The sequence below is a fragment of the Triturus cristatus genome, chromosome 7 (genome assembly GCF_964204655.1).
Source record: "Triturus cristatus chromosome 7, aTriCri1.1, whole genome shotgun sequence".
In the NCBI taxonomy this organism is placed as follows: domain Eukaryota; kingdom Metazoa; phylum Chordata; class Amphibia; order Caudata; family Salamandridae; genus Triturus; species Triturus cristatus.
In genome coordinates, this window is record NC_140590.1 from 1,782,324,498 (window position 1) to 1,782,342,065 (window position 17,568).

General features: G+C 43.3%; 1 protein-coding gene across 1 annotated transcript in view; it reads right to left on the reverse strand.

The window, feature by feature from the left end:
- Positions 1-741: 741 nt before the first annotated feature.
- Positions 742-17,568, reverse strand: part of LOC146813101 (putative DBH-like monooxygenase protein 2) — a 138,608-nt gene continuing 121,781 nt past the window's right edge. The window contains exons 12-13 of the mRNA XM_085620075.1: positions 13,683-13,785; positions 742-1,425 (exon numbers count right to left, since the gene is read on the reverse strand). Coding sequence (XP_085476201.1) covers positions 1,204-1,425; positions 13,683-13,785 — 325 coding nt within the window. The 3' untranslated portion in view covers positions 742-1,203. The remainder of the gene's footprint in view (positions 1,426-13,682; positions 13,786-17,568) is intronic.

Here is a 17,568-nt window from a genome sequence, read left to right on the forward strand (position 1 = left end):
AACAACTTTCAAGGTTGATCCAGTGCCCATGACCAAGATGGGCACGTGCAAAACAGTATGCAGTGTATGTGCTGGAGTGTTCGTGTGGCCTGCATTATGTAGGGAGTACCAAACTGCAGGTCTACAAGAGAATACTCCAGCACATCAGGGCTATGAACAGTGATGCATCCTACCCGGTTGCCAGACATTTTAAATACTCCCACCACATTAGTCTGGACCATCTACAGTACTTTGAGGTGGATGCTGTCTTACCCCTTAGAAGGGGTGGCAATTGGGAAGCCTTGCTTCGTGAACTGGAAACCAGGTATATCCTGGAGTTGGATACCAAGACGCCACAGGGCCTCAACTCCAGTGAGGACTTCTGCACCTGCTTGTAGCTATCTTACCTTATTTGCACCATCTCCTATATTGTATATTTCTCTGGTCTGCCCCTGAAACCCCTTTTTTAAAATTCTATTCAGCACTTTTGCACATTAACCGTAGCTGGTTTATTAGGGTGGCACTTTATCTAGCACTTGCACTTTGTCAACACTTGGGCGAAATATATCTGCATTGGCACTTAACATTCCAGGAATTTAGGACTCAAAGGTGACCCTGTGGTCCAACAGCAGTAATCGGGACTGTATACATTGTTTTACGATGTGTTGTTCTTAATATGCACTTGCAGTAACAATTCCTCCCCTTTCGTTTCATATTGGTCCCATATCCGTCTTAACATGCACAGTAATTAGGAATAGAAGCTTTTATTTATTGAAGGTTTTTATTCATGATTTTAATTACATTGCCTTGTTTTAAATATTTATGCAATAAAGAATATTTATTAAGTTAATTGCTCATATGTATTTAAGTTAAAACACCATGAATGTTTTACGGTTACCTCACTAATGTGATCTGAGGAACTATGTCTACGCAATGCGTGTTGTCACACGTTATCGCACTTTAAAAGTATGGAAGCACTCCTCTTGCGCGTCTAGATCAAGGCCTCCTGTAGGCCGAAACAAGTCATAGCGGAGGTGCAGTGCATTCAATAAACTTTGCACCAACTTCTGGGTCTGCATTCGTCTGTTCCCGATACATGGATAATGTATGGCAAAGTGTTATATATATATATATATATATATATATCTGTTTGTAAGTGAACATCTTATTCCTATTGGCCTTAAACTCTGCCTATTTGGACTGTTCCATGCATATGTTTAACCTCTAGAAATAGAAAAATAGAAATTTCACAGAGAGCACTGACAGGGAAAAAAACAGCGGGAGCCGACATGGTCCTGTAGATGAGCTGTGCCCGGTGTTAGCTGGACTTGTGAATGGCGACTTTGATGTAGTTGAAGCAGGACTGGTGGATTCTGGGCTGTTGCAGGGAGTCACTGGTGGGTCGGTGACATTGCGAATGTAGCCAGAAGTCAATGAGCGGGATCCCTGAAAGCAGAAAACAGAGTGGACAGAGTTAGTTCTCACAAAGCCCATACATCAGCCATCTCACCTGCCAGTGATAAGTTTCACAAATCCCTTCTTGGTGAAGGTGGTTAGTTGCTGGCCCCTTTCGGGCTTAAATTCAGTGCACTTTAATACCCCCAAAGGCCTTTGCATCAGACTATCTAAAGCAAAATTACCATGTGAGTGCGCTTTCATGTTAAATATCCCCGTTTATGAATTCTTCATGGCTCCCTTAAAGATCCCATTGTATCCGTGTTCTCCAAATTACAAATCAAAAAGATATTTTTCTATGACTCACCCTGACTCCAATAGTTTTAGAAGTTTGGTGACTTGGTCACAATGTGCAGGAGACGTGAAGATGTGTAGTATGGGGCTGACTTTTAACCTCCTTTGTGACATTGTGAAAGGTGTTCCAATACCTAGTGAGTTATTACCCAAGGGGCTTATTTACAGGAATGTGATGCAGTGGAGCGCAGCAAGTCACTTTGCTACACTGAGTGATAGGGAAAATGCAGAAATGTGCCGTATTTAAGGCAATACAGTGTGTTCCTGCCTTTTGGCAGCCTAGCACCAACGCAGGAACCCTTGCACCATGCACGTGGCATGCAGGATTTTCTTTGTGCAGGAAGGTGTCCCTTCCTGCACAAAAGCAATCCTGCGAGGCATATTCTTCTGTCTATATGTGCTGCAGAATGTAGCACACATTGAAAGAAGTAGTAATAATAAAATAAAGACATTTCCCCTCTTTGAGTACTTGCATGTTGACTCTGGGAGCAGTAAATTACCAACTGGTATTTAATAAATGAGTTGACTAAACTAGTTGTCCTAAAAACAGGAAACATACACAAACGATAAATAAACCGTATGGGCACAGTCAATGCAACACCGCCATTTTATTTCAGTGATCCTGACTTTAGGGGTACCCATATAAAGTGTTTCTTCCTGTAGACTAAGTAAAGGAGGCATTAGTCACATTTAGAGTTACAAAGATTTACTTCAACATAAAGCAGCCTCCAAATGTGCTGCAGGGAACTATATCTGCTAGGACTGGCTTGCTGATGGTTTTATCTGCTGTGCTGGCACACAAATGGGTTGCTTCACACAATACATAGTCTCCCACCATGGTGCAAAGTTCATTGGGTGAGGTCCAGGATTGCATTTGTACCTGAAGCATACCCTTCCAGTTCAAATTCCTTTGCATACACAAAAGCAGGAGGGCCATACAGGTCAGATGCACTGATGTGTGCTGTACACTACAGCACAGATGCTATGCCCTTGGTTCTTGGGCATATTGTCAATTCCCCAGGGTTTGCACCTTCTTTTAGCTGTTAGTTTTTAGGGTAGTTTAGTATTGCTAGTTTCTTTCTGTATACGGTTTCATCTGGGGCACATGATCTTGCCGGGTCTTCCTCTAGTTATATGCTTTGAGCCATGCTGCAGGCTCTGAAGCTCCCACTGATATCACCTATTGTCAGAATACTTGCCTACTGGAAGCATGTCCGCAAAGCAGATGCTTGCAGTGGGTGTTCTGTTGGGTCACCCATGGCAAGCCTGTGTGCACCCATTACACCCAAAGGCAAGCATATGGGCTAGGGTCTAAGTGGCACCATGTTCCAGGAGGCTGAGGGAGCACTGAACCCCAATTAAAGCCGATTTTACTTCCAAGCTCAGGGATGGCGCCTCCATTTTTCTTGCTTGCCTGAGGTCCAAAAGAAGCCTCGTTACACCATTTATGAACCATATATCTACTGAATTTCTTACTCCAACACTGGAGCCCCACAATCTGAGTCAGAGGTTTGTGGATTCTGATCACTGTCTGCAACCTCTTCTGCCTCTCCTTCCATAATGACACTATTTGTTGGACTGTCCATGTTTGTTCATTCCGGGGTCACCACAGGAAACTAACTTTCTCTGACCACTTCAGGGATATGCTTCTGTCACCAAGTACTTACTAAACCTCTTATAGGACCCTATCCATTCAATATCCATTACCATGAGAGGTCAAGGAAGGGTAAGACCTTACCATCATTAAGAAACACTAAAACATCAGGCAAATTAATGAATGCTAGCCGTCTGTGCCCTTAATTTGCGTAAGTGGATGAATGCCCCCTTAAATGGAAATATCAATTACCCAACCACATTTTGCTTCCAAGGAAAATCCAAGTGCCCAGGCTGCTGCGTTTATTGGAACCGCACCCCTGAGGTACGGCCAGGTGCACAGTAGTGCCCGATGAGCATCCCAGCTACCCAAGTGTGATACTGATAGAGGCATCACCACCGAGTGTATGCATGTCTCTTGCAGTGAATTGTGGACTACAAGATGGCCTCCTGAAAGCTGGTCACTGTGGCAGCAGGATGAGCTGGCACTAGGAGGTACAAGGCCAGGAGAGAGGACTTCTAATATCGGACTCCAGTGAATGATCAGCTTCGGGGAAGATATACTGCATTGAGGCCTAAAAGTGATGGTGCCATCTCATAAATGGCCAACTTTCATAAATATTCCACCCAAGGAGGGTAGAGCCATGGGGACCGTATGTAGGCAGGAAATACAAGATTATTTTCACACCAGGCAACATGGCTCCCAATATACTTATGATCTGTGTGCAACAGATGAACAATTGAGGGATGATAAATTGGGAGTTCCTGCTGGGAGCTGCAGGATGAATCCAGAGTAGCAGAACTCCCGAAGTGATATTACTGCCACGACAGTTAACAAAAAGTATAGATTTTCAGATATGGAGATTCATTTGGATAAAATGGCCACAAAGTAACCTGGGTCAGACAAACATTTGAAAGGTAAAAAAGTATAAAAATTGGGGATTTTGAGTTACAAACCTCTGAAAAAGGAACAGCTATGAAGTGACACAAAACGTATAATAAATTGTGACTATAGCTATGATTCACCAGAGGCTGAAATGAAACATCAGGTGAATGCATTCAGGCCTTGCTAAGTCTGGGTCTTGAGATTCTCACGATTATCAAAGTAAGAAAATGCTGAAGTCCTGGCACTGCACTTCCTAAAGATTCACTATTTCAGTTAAGTCGTGTGGAGTCCTGCTGAGGTTGCATATGTGCTCTGCAAACAAAGGATGGACGGAATGCAGAGGAAATCAAACATTCACCCCCAGTCAAAAGATCTCGGTTGAATCCATCATTGTTATGCTCCAGACCCAGCCATATGTAAATCAGTCTTTACCCTGCTCCTCATGGGAACAGTCCAGGCCGAACTGCCAAGCCAGGTCCTCCCTTGAGCAGAAACCAGCATCCTAGGACTGTTCAATCAATCAAATACTTTATTCGACAACTTAATGTCATAAAAGTGAATTCGATCAATCATATATTACAGTTAAAATTGATAGTACAGAATATCATCTACCAACTCATAGTGAATTACTAAACCGGTTAAAATAAAAATTCAAGATAAAAACATACAAATATTAGGGTGCAAAACTACCAATGACTTTTCCTATATTTCATCTTATGAGGTTAATGCTTTTCTGGGCATATATAAAAAAGAATACAAAATGCGAGTAAATTAGGGAACAAGATTTCACGTTACCCTTTCCCATGATACATACCAGCAAAATAATTTTTTTTAAAGTGCATAGTGCAAAAAACGCATACGAAATAAAGTGCAAACATATCATTCAATACAATCATAGGGTATACCGAAGATAACCCTACGTACAAAAATGCTTCATAAAAAGGTGCTATGTGCAAATAGGCCAGGTTCAGAAGTTTGGGGTGATCTGCTAATTACTTAAAACATTATATTCCTAAAAAACGATCCTTCAGTCAAACTTACAAATACGCAGAACTATATTTACATTATATCATTTAAAAGTCTAAACAATAATCAGGAGTCTGTTTTTTTTTTTCTTTTTGGACCGCATAGCAGCGACCAAAAAGCAAGCAATATTAAAAATATCCCAAGGTGAACTTAGTAACTGAAGATAGAGTAGTGCTGGTCTAGCCTGCAGAAAACCCTTACCTTTCAAAATTGGAATTAAATACTTATTCCGAATGTTGGTATAGAAAGGACAAAACATCATGAAGTGAAGGGTATTCTGGGTAGAGAAATTATCACACTTACAGGGGATAGCATACTCTGGATTACGCCACTCCTGAAAATCGCCTAATAAAAAAGGAACCAAGTTAAAGCGAAACCTGGTTAAAAGCCAACGATGGTAGGGAATATTTACCGTTATCAAATAGGGTTCAATACAAATATTTGTTTTCTTTAAAAAATGTGCCCTAACGGAAGGTTTCTGCAACTCTAGTTCCTCCCGTTCTGCAGACAACAAATTCTTAAAATTCCATTTCACCCACAGGACATCCTCCTTCTGTATCTTTTCAGGGGCTTCAAATAGCTCAGGCCGCCCCAGTTTGGTTAACCCACTTTTAACATAAGTTAGCCACTTAATTTTATTGGAGTTGTCTAATTGTGCGCAGTCACTTAGGATCTTATGATTCAAAGTCAGCTCAGGATTTAACCACATTTTGAGCCAGCAAAGCAACGGAGCTAGGCTCAAAATGTCTGAAATGTAACCAATCCCAAGTTCCTGATGTATAGAAAAGACTGGCGTAGATTGTGGGACTGATAAAAGGCTACGTAAAAAATTATTTTCGGCTATTTGAATGCCAGGCTGTTCTTTGAAGCCCCATATAGAGGAACCATAGGTCGCAATAGCTACGCACTTTGCGCTATACATTTTCAATATACTCTTATTTGGTCTAGCCCCCAAGCGTTTAGCAAACCCCATTAATCCTAAAGCAGAACGAGTAATAAGAGTTCTTTTTAATTTTCTGTTGCGGTATCCAAGAGAACTTATCAAAGACTACCCCTAAATAGGTAAAGGAGGAGTCAGAGGTCACCTCTTGATCATTACAATAAAAAAGGTGGGGCTTTGTCTTACTAGCGATTGACAGGATATGGGACTTGCTATTATTCACAACTAGATCCAGCGACTGCATGTGGGCCCCAAAGGCGTCTAAAAGCCGCTGGAGACCCACCGCTGTACGTGCTACAAGGACTGCGCCATCCGCGTATAGGAAAACCGTAATAGAACAGTTTCCTACACGCGGAATATCCAAAGTCGCTGTTAAAAGGGGTCTATATCGTTAATATACAAAGTAAAAAGAACAGGAGCCAGAATACACCCTTGTCGAACTCCACGGGCGGATCTAAAGGAACTTGAACATTTGCCATCCCGTGAGATTCTGACCGAGGCGGAAAGATCTTGATGAAGATCGGCCAGAAAATGCACTAAGGGAGGGTCAAGACCTTTGTCCAACAGGATGGTCCACAGCTTTGACCTGTTAACCAGGTCAAATGCTGAGGAGAAGTCCATAAATGCCATCTTATACAGCCTTCCTTTGCCACGGTGTATTTGCTAATTAATAATGACAAATTAAGGCACTGATCAGTGGTGCTTCTGCGTTTCCTGAACCCATATTGTAGGTCAGAAATAATATTCTTCTCAGTGGCCCAATCTGAAATTTTCATTAAAATTATTTTACCTAAAATCTTCACGGAAGAATCGATCAAGGATATAGGTCTGTAGCACCGCGGGTCCCCTCTGTCCCTTCTTGAAAATTGGAATAATAGTTGAACGGGACCACGATGCAGGGAACCCTGGGGAGCCAGCGACATTAGCCAGGATCTTGGCCCAAAATTTAGGTTCACTTTTGAATAAATCTGCTGGTACAGAGTCAGGACCGGGGGCCTCGTCACTAATAGTCTCCCTTATAGCTATCTCCACTTCCTCTGCACAGAACACAAGTGGAACTCGGGATTGAATAGGTAATGAACTAGGAAACAAGTCCAAGTTCTCAGGGGAGGCATATATTGCCTTAAAATGAGACAGCCATTGGGCCTCGGTGATATGAGTCCTGAGTCTCATTATCCGAGCCGGTAAAGAAAGGTGTATTAATGATTCCCCAAAATTTTGAGCTGTCCCTAATTACATCTACTGATAGCAATGCGTGCCAAGCCTCGGCCTTAATCTCTGCTTTCCGCTTGTTAATTGCCAACTTGTACTGTTTACGCAGATCAGCGATCAAGACCCTATCCCGTGGTTTGATTTTCAGGGCATGATTTAAAAGGCGATGGGCATGTGAGTATTTACTATCAAACCACTTTGGTCCATGTACCACTCTCGGTTTGTACTTAACTGTAAGATCACTGGCTATTTGATTACAAATACCCTCGAATGCTCCAAGAATAGAGTCTTTTGTGCTCATGTGGTTAACGCATGTTAGAATATTCCCCTTGCACTTTGCCACCAGTTAATAGGCTGCAGCTTTTATCTAGTTCCAAAAATGACAGGGTTATGGTCACTAAAGGACGATTCCCTGGCATTGTAGAAGACTACTTTGGCTAATAACATCGGAGACAAAAAAATGTAATCAATAATAGTATCTTTAGTTTTAGATTTAAATGTTGAGCACCGATCAAGGATATTGGCAAAACCGGGTTCAAAGAGGTCAGCATCAGCCAGGAGAGACTCTAGGCCCTCCCCCTCCACTGTATGTTCAAAATGGGGTGTTGAAGCAAAGTTATGACCAAAACCATCTTCAATACAACAATTTAGGTGACAAGGATGGATGTTAAAATCACCCATAAGCACAACTTAAAACAAGGTAATTTGCAAAACCCTATAATTTTCTATAAAGGAGTTCAAATTGATCAAATGTTGATTCCTGTGGTCAATTTCCCCAGAATTATAAAAATTCACCAAAAGTATCTTAGGATGAGTGGTAAAACAAATTTCTATTGCCAGGCAATTAATTGAGTCTGTAACAATGCTATTTATGGATCCCTGTAAGTTAAAAGATAAGAGTAACATGAGCCCACCCTTTGCTCTTCCAGCTGGAGTTGCTTGGGCTAGTATAAAAAAAGGAGCTAAAATCATCCAACCAGAAGTTCTCCCCCTTATCCCAGGCAATGGCAATTATATCAAAAGATTTTATAAATTCTAGCCACTGGGGATTCTCTTTTGCTTCTTAAGCACGCAATATTCCAGCTGATGAATCTGCATTTTAATGAATTTGCATCACCAGTAACTACTTCCGGACAAATAATACGGGGCATGGTAGATAGACAATTTTCACTCCCAATGCCTAAACCCTCCAAGTCATTAGGTGTAGGAGGAGGAGGGGTGACCTCAGACAAAGGGAGTCAGTCATTTGAGTCCAACATGCTTAAGGGAGAAAATCTATTAGTCAATGGTAAACCCACCTCCTCAGGCCCTGACCGCGCACTTGTAGTATATGGAGACAGGGGACCAACTCCTCCCGATCTTGCAGAACTAGAATCTCTGGTTACTGGTCTACGCCGACGCTGCGGCAAATGGGGTTTAATATTGACCTGTGACCTACTGTAGGAGTACCCTGTGTTTGTTGGCGGGAAGAAATAGCCCAAAGGGACGGCCCTTATACCGTCTGCTTTTAGAACAGTAGCATCCCAAAACAACCTATCCGCTAGATCAGGTTTGTTGAAATTTACTATTAAAAAGTCTCCTGCAATATTTTTAGGCTGGTTGCCCACCCACGACAATCGTCTTGCCATAATAATATGGTCTGAGATTTCAGGAGGACCCGTACAATAGTGATTACACCAACTTCTTGTTTTACGCAACAAACCATTTGTTGATTCTTGATCGGGGTGCTCAAGAGAAGGAACCCCCACAAGAACCGCAACGAGAGGTAGCTTCAGGGGGGAGATCGATCCTATTATAGTTAAGAATGGAATTGTTATGAAACTCAGAATTCCCCCTTATTGCTATAGTCGACCATCTAGATTGCGTGAGATCAGTACCTGGGGCAACATTGGGAACCTTGTCTTACAATGGGAGGGGGATCCATCCTATCCCCCAGATTCACAGAACCACCTCTCCCCAAAGATGGCAACAGGGCACTCGATTGATTAATCCCTCTAGTAGCTAGCCCAGTTACTACTGGCGTCACATCAATATTAGTCGTAGGACACAAATCGTTTCTCAGACGGGAGTCCATAATAGTATTTAAGTGGTCACACTTTGAGGTCAGCCACATAGGAATTCATAGTGTCAATAATGTTCTTGGCAATAGTGGTCAGCATAGATTCAAATCTTGTACTGAAAATGTCCTCAATGAGGAACTGCAGGGACTGTTGAGTGGGTTCATCGATTCCTGGGTAAGCCCTAGATGTGTTTGACTTAGAGCCTTTGGGACACTTTATAGATTTTTTTCTTTGAGTGAGTTTTGCGTCAGACAACCCATCCATAAGGCCCCTTTCACATGGGGGATTGTAGCAGCTCTGTGGGCTAGGCGAACCACCCAAGTTGCCCAAGGTAGGAGCGGGCACATCAGTCAATGGTTTAGAAGCATTAATCACTGCCACAGGTTCCAAGGGTACATGGGCAGATTCCATAGCCGCTGACGTCGTAGACCCTTCCCTGGGAACAGCGCTTTTGTCCAAACCTAGTTCTTTTTCCGCATTAGCTATTTCTTTGTTCAAAGCACCCACAGCGGAAGTTAGGTAGGAAATTATGGAAGGAGACTTCCTGGGTATTTTGGCTTTTAAACCCCCCCCTTATCAGAATTACCCATGTGCTTGCGCTTACCCATCTGAAGATGTTGGAGGGGTGGCCCAGCCCAGGCTTATACGGGCTTTGACAGGCGCGGACGGGCCCGCCTTGACCCGGGCTTTGCCCGGGAACCCCTGCGCGAGTCCCGCGCTGCGTGGGTTGAGTGCTGCTTAAGAGGGTCTCCGGCACCCTCTGGTGATGCGGATTGTTGGCGCCATGCAGGGTGTTATGGGGGATGAAGTCCCTTCACCACCAGAAGCAGTTTCCCTCACGGCGGGAGCTGGGAGCCTTCTAACCCAAGGTGCCGTTCCCCCCACGGCAGCGAGATCATGCAGAAAAGTAGCGTCAGCCCAGAACTTAGTAGCACAGCAGTCGCGCGTCCCGCGCTGCGTGGGTTGAGTGCTGCTTAAGAGGGCCTCCGGCGCCCTCTGGTGATGCGGATTGTTGGCGCCATGCAGGGTGTTATGGGGGATGAAGTCCCTTCGCCACCAGAAACCGTTTCCCTCACGGCGGGAGCTGGGAGCCTTCTAACCCAAGGTGCCGTTCCCCTCACGGCAGCGAGATCATGCAGAAAAGTAGCGTCAGCCCAGAACTTAGTAGCACAGCAGTCGCGCGTCCCCTAGGACTGTTATCGGGGTATCACCCCTCATCAACCAGGCTAGCTTGAATCTAGTGGCACAGTACAGTAAGCATACCCATCCCACTTAGGGTGATAAGTACTATGCAAACAAATGATAGACATGGTCACCCATATAACCAGAAGTGGGGGGGGCAAGAGAATTCTTGGTGCTAGCTCAGTTATTGTTTACATGACAAACATGACATATTAAGAGATAAATAGGCATGCTGCCACTAGTTTAAAAAATATGATGTTTAGTTGTATGAGATCCTGCTTTTACAGGATCCAAGTTGAATTACCTAGAAAAAGCAGCAGACTTCAAAATAATAAAAATATATATATATATATATATATATATATATATATATATATATATATATTAAACGGCTGAAAACCGCAGGCCTACCGCACCTAAATGAATACTAAGGGCCTCATTTATGGGATTTTGGCATAGGGCAGCGCAGCAAGTCACCTTGCCTAGCTGTGTCAAAGTGAAAGGGCTGGATTGCATTGTATTCATCTAATACAGTGAATACCTATCCTTTCCCTCAGCACTGGCATCATTTTGGCAGCCCAACACCAACACAGTGTTGTGAGCAGGATTGTTTAAGTGCAGGAAGGAGCACCTTCCTGCACCAAAACAATCTTGGACGGTGTTTTCCTCTTTCCATGTATGATTCAGAATGCAACACATGAAGAGGAAAAAACAAGGAGAAAGTTATTCCTCCTCACTATGCCTTACCTGGGGAGGCATAAGGTTTTGGTGCATCCCCAGGTTTACATGGATTTGTTAATCTTGGGACGCTTCAAAATCCATGGATTTTGCATAAGAATACCCACCGTAACACCCATGCAGAGTAAGGCAACACAGCGATTTGCAGCGCTTTGTCTTATTCCATATCTATGAGACCATTCAAAGCTATGCAAAGTGGTTTTGGGTGACCTCCGATAATATTTTATGATTTGCGCCACTGTAATGTCACAAAAAGTGATGCTATGGTGGCGCAAGAGGCTCATAAATATGACCCTAAGAAACAAGAAAAGATTTCTGGCATGGAGGCGCTCAACACCCTATTCATGCTGTTGAGCCTGCTTTCCTTGTGATCTCAGTCTCACCTACCACACAGGTTATTGGGTAGATGGTAGTTTTATTGTTCCTGCTGGTGGTTTGTTGTTTAAGTTATCCATCCCTTTTGCCCCCGCCTTTCCCATGCTACTTGAGCAAACATAAGGTGGGACTATTGTTCCCTCTGATGTTTAATTATTTGTTATACCGAGGTGTGATGTGAGCGGTGTGCCCGTTCCCTGCATTGATGTGCTCGATGAACAGATTTAATTTAACTTTCACAGGTCTCTGCTAAAGCTTTCAAGTGATGTGTATTAGAATGGAAGATTCACATAGGAAGGTACCAGGAGAATAAGGAAGACATGTAGCTTACTGGGTAGAAGTAACAAAGGCTTCATGACAGACACTATTCTATAAACACATTTTTAGACAACAAGACCAATAAAATTGATAAAATTGAAGCAGGTATTTGGAGATACCAGATCTTCTGTTCAGCCCCAGGATTAAGAAAGTTGCTCCACTTTCTACCATTTGAAGTCTTGGCAATATAACATTTTGAAGGCCAAGCAGTAGAGAGTTACAATAGTCAAGCATAGATATTAAGGGTTGCATTAATCTTTTCTTGAGGGACGGAGTAACTGGAGTACTGCTTGACTGATCTTGCAAAAAGGAAGCAAGCCAGTTGTAAACTGTCTCCTTGAGACCAAACCAGATCAGCTCTAGTAGGATGGCACAGATGGTGTCAAATGAAGCCAATAGGTCAAGCAGTATCAAGGCTGCCACTTCATCATCTATGATCAAGTGGATGTCATTGGAGGCCTTTGCCACAACAGTTTCAGTAAATATGTTTTTATGAAACCCAGATTGAGCAAGGTGGAAAGGATGACGTTCTAGATAATTCATCAACTGATTGTTTACAACAGATTCTGCTAGTTTGGCATGGATAATGAGTAAGGGGATAGGTAGATAATTTGATAAGGAGGGTCAAGCTCTGGGTTTTTTTTTCTTTACAACAGGTGAGACAAAATGTGCTTTCCAAGCAGTCAGCACCTTTCTTGAAAGAAGTTAGGAATTTCACAAGGTGGTCAATGTTAGAGTAATACTGTTAATGACTCTTCGATTGATGCATGGGGCAAGAATCAAGAGTAGAAGTGAGTGAAGCCAGTTTCACCTCATTGGTTGTATTAGGATCTGATGAAGACCAGGAAGGAGTATCCATGGGGACTTGAAGGGTGATGACTCTTATTTAGATGCACACAGGTGCCCATAAGATTGACTATGTGGTCATGAAAAAGTCAGATATGTTTATAGGCTTCCCTCCAGGGATTCTGAAACGGTTTCAAGGGACCCAAAACTCTGCTACACACAATGTTCTGCATCAAGTAGTAAGATCTCACCTCAGCTACTCTAGAAAACATGATTTCATTATAGTTCATTTAGACGTCTGAAGAGACATAAAACCTTCCTCGTGTTTAAATTTGCTACAATGTCACTGCTGGGCAAGGCTGATGAGGTCTCTTTGGGACCTTGTCTAGAAGATCAATGAAACTCTGATGAGTATAGGTACTCCCCAAATGCCAACATTGAATAAAATTAAAGGCCCGTATTTCCCCAATAGTGCAGCGCTGGACTGAAAGTACATGTATGTGATTCAATTGAAGAGGGAGTTCAGTGAACATGCATTTCAACCTGAAGACATGGAGGCTCATGCTTATGCCAGAACTCTTCAGTGGACCCTGCACAATCATGCCCTCTTTATAGAGCATGCCTCTTAAAATGGTTTATTCTTGACATGAAGGAAAACCCATATTGATCGAGGAAATTATAAATTTTCCACAGCACCTTGCCTTCTTTGATAGAGCACTCCAGCTGACAAGGCGTGCTTGCTTAGGTTAATGAACATTAATTTATAATATATGTGTATCTATATACCACCATTCACAGATAGTTGTAATTCTTGAAATGGGAATAGAAGAGAACTTACATTATATTGTAACACTTCATTATACTGAAGTGCTTCCTTTGTGATCCTCTGCAGCAATGTAATATTCTCAGGGGTCCAGGGCAGGAGGTTCAAGGCAGAGGGCCTGTTGGAAAACAAAAGACAGATCGGTTAAACAAGTCACTGGTTCTCTATTGGTTTTATTATGAACATATTATGAATAGAGAACTAAAGGTCAAATGAACCATTAGGAGCTCTACGAACAAAGCCCTCAAATTAGGGCTCAGGTTCCTGAAGTCCTTCAGCACCTGAGGCTAGCTGCTTATATCAAAGCTAGACCAGCTCCTCTAAAGCTATCCGTACAATACGGACATCACTGAGGTGGGCAGAGGCAGCACCTGCTACTTCTGATGTCCTTTCTTTCCTGAGACACGGTTGTCCCTGATCAAAGGGTTTGCCAAGGAAGCAGCACAATCCTACTCAAGGCTCTGAAGACACTACACCTGGTTTTATATTGCTCTTCTCAGTCACGTTATAATAACTAGGAGTCTGATGTGGGGCTATGTATGTCAAAAGAAGTAGATTCTGTTATGTCACCGCTGGTCAATAGGTGTGTGAGGTCATGTCAACTACGACTGGTGTTAAATATAGTGTTGGACCTGGCCCTCTGCAGGGTCACCCCCAAACATTTTGCCTTTTTCCCTCCACTTTTTGCCGAAATCATTTTTGTTGGCCTTAGGACACTACTGACCAGTGCTTATGTGCTTGTGCTCAATAGTCAAAAATGGTTACATTGGCCCAGGTGTGATTTTTATGGGGCAGGGGCACATGACCGGCATTCCAATGCTGATTTCAGCCCTGGGCACCACATCCTCCATAGCAGGTGCACTTTTCAGGGACAGGACCCCCTCCCTGGGGCCAATTTTGGCCCCAGGTAACTCCATCCCTTGGACCGGGTGCATTTTACAGGGGCAAGGGAGGCACACTGTCCCATTCCCTTGCTGATTATGGCCCTGGACCAGCTTTATTATAAGGGAGATGCAGCCCTCTCTCCCCAGGAAAATTTTGGCCCCAGGGACCCCATATCTTGGGGCAAAGAAAGCTTTTTTGTGGGAGCTGGCTATAAGGTTTCCTCCCTTGGCCAATTTCAGCACTGGTGACCGACGGATTGGGGAAAGGGAATGTGGTCCCTTCTTGACTGGTTTCCATCCTTGGTACCTCATCCCTGGGGCCTGGTGCAATTTGTCCAGGGAGGAGGGCATTCAGCCCCAACCTGGACCAATTTCACTGCATCTCCTGAAGGAAAGTTGTGGCCATAAAAGTGGCACCCCTGGCACCCAGACCTCTGATAATGTATGTACTGGAGAAGCATCAGAAGGACTGCCCTGCTGTTCCCTGGGCCCATCAAAGAGAGACTGCACATGTTGCTCTTAGGGTAGCAATGAGATGACTATTCCTGTGGTTCCCTGCTTGTGGAAAAGTCGTCCTGAACCCTAGACAGAAGGGGTGAACAGTCAGTTTGCTGACTTCTCGTTACACCTCCAGGGCCACAAAGAAGTCGCCATGGTAAAGTTGGTAGTCTGACGACTGCTGAATCTGCAGCCTGAGAGACCGAACCATGAACATCAAAAGTTGCACCCTAGTTTGCTGGACCTCCGACAGTTGTCGAAGTGTGTTTGGTCGCCCATTGAAGGACATTAGCCACAGTCAAAGGGAACTGCTGGTTTTGCTATGAGCCAAGACCAGTGGCAAATGGGTTTTAGCTGAACTTCATCTGGACTTCAAGGGACATTATCTTCCTTGGCCAAAGTCACACCACCATACTCCTAGATCAAGGGGTGGCACCAGACAGACCCTTGATGACCATATGAGCATCCTCAGAATCTTCAGCACCATGTATCCCGTGGATAAGGACCACTCCATTGACGTCTATGGTGGTATGCACTTAGAGCTTGGAACTGGACAGGAGACTGCTTTGACTGCAGAGTGACTGCCCAGCTAAGAATTGCTGGTCTCCATGACTCACTCCCTGCCTGAGTTGATCATCCATAGCTGGCTGGAGTAGCCAAACACAACTTTATAAAAAGTTTTCAAAGTAACCTGTAATTGCAGTAACTGCAAATTCTAGTTTGCATTTTGAGGGGAAAGCAAGATTTTATGATTTGTTTAAAAATCTATTTCACAGGTACCCTCTGGTTTGTTTTGTTGTCTAAAAAAAATTAAAATATATATCTTTATAAAATTGCGTTGAATTTCTTTTGAGACCTGTTTCTTTCTTATCCAAAGGTCATTAGTTCTAAAGGCTTTGCACTAGTTGCTTTGTTGAAGCCCGACTGCTCAAAGCCACAGGTACCCAGTATTAAGCTACGGTTTTATAATTACACCTGACTGGACCCAATTGAGGGGAGTACGTTTATTACATGGTGAGGTTGCACAACCACACCATATATAAACTGCATTTTGTCACTTTAGAGAAGTGTCTACTATATACACTTAGGTATGATAGAAATATTTTACTACTTTAGGTAGAAATTTACTGAAAAACCCAACAGTTAGAGATATCACTGAAATAAAGAAAGGTCAAAGTGAGGCTATAGTAGGGTAAAGATGTCAAAAAATATTAACCTAAAACCTCCTGCCATGCACTGTAATTGACCTTACATATTTCATCACCCACGACATGTTCAATCACGTCATTGATAGCATCACTGGCACCTCAAATTACATCATTGATTACATCACTGGTAACATCATTGATTGCATCTAATGAGGGTGACAGATTGCTATACACTTCTGACACCGAAATGCACTTCGTGAGCTACATCTAGAACACATTGTCAATACCTTCTGTACTGCTAGTAAGTGTAACCTTTTGCACAATGCTTGGCCTCATAAGGGGCCTTTGATGTGTGGAGGGATTTGGGAATTCAGCAGCAGAGAAAGTGAAACCAACTCTGCTGCTACTGCGGTTGAGCCCCAGCCTCCATTCTCCATGAAAACATGCTCCTGGGTCTTCCTAGGAGGGACCCTGCACCAGAGGGCCTCACCATGGATGAGCCCCATGCTCTCCCCTGAGAGTTTTACTTCAGCTTGAAGGGGTTCAGCTGCCTTTCCTACTACTGCAGGAACAATTGGGTCCTCATTTTACAGGCTTACTTTTCCAGTTTTAAACTTCAGGCCATCATGAACATGGCTGCAAGGTCTACAGGACTCAGATCTGGTTGCAAGCCCAAATACTTCCATACATTCCAACATTTTGAAACTAAACAACTGAGAAGTTTCGGATAAAAGTCAGGGGAATGTATGTTTCGCTTTGGCTTTAACTTAGGTGACAGACTCCTAAAATAAAGGTGTTTGGCTTAAAACATCAGCAATCTCACACCCGAATTGGGTCCATATGCATGCATGTACTGGTTATGCATCCTGCACTTGTTATGCATCCTGCACATACTCTATATTTTTAGGGAACTTCTGTACTTTTTGCAGCTAGAGGTTGCCATTATCATGTGCAGTTTTGATGAACGTATGTGGAAAGGAGGCATACCTTTTAGTTGCTGGGCAAGGCAAAGGGCCTCATGTAGGTAGCCTAATACCGGTCGGTAACGGCCGATTTTCGGTAAATATACCGTTACCGACCGGTATTTAGGCTTTTGCTATGTAGGGGGACAATTTCATGATTCGGTAATCTACCGAATCGGTAAAATTACCGAATCGGTAATTTTACCGATTCGGTAAATACCAAATCATGAAATGAGATGTAGGGGGAGTGTGTGGGTGTTGTGTGGATTCGTTATTTACCACCAACTAATAGTTGATGGTAAATGACGAATAGGTGTGAAAAAGCATTTTTGTGCACTTTGCCGTGTGCAATGTGGCAGACATACATGCCCTTAGGGCATGTATGTGTGCCACATGTGCACACATGCAG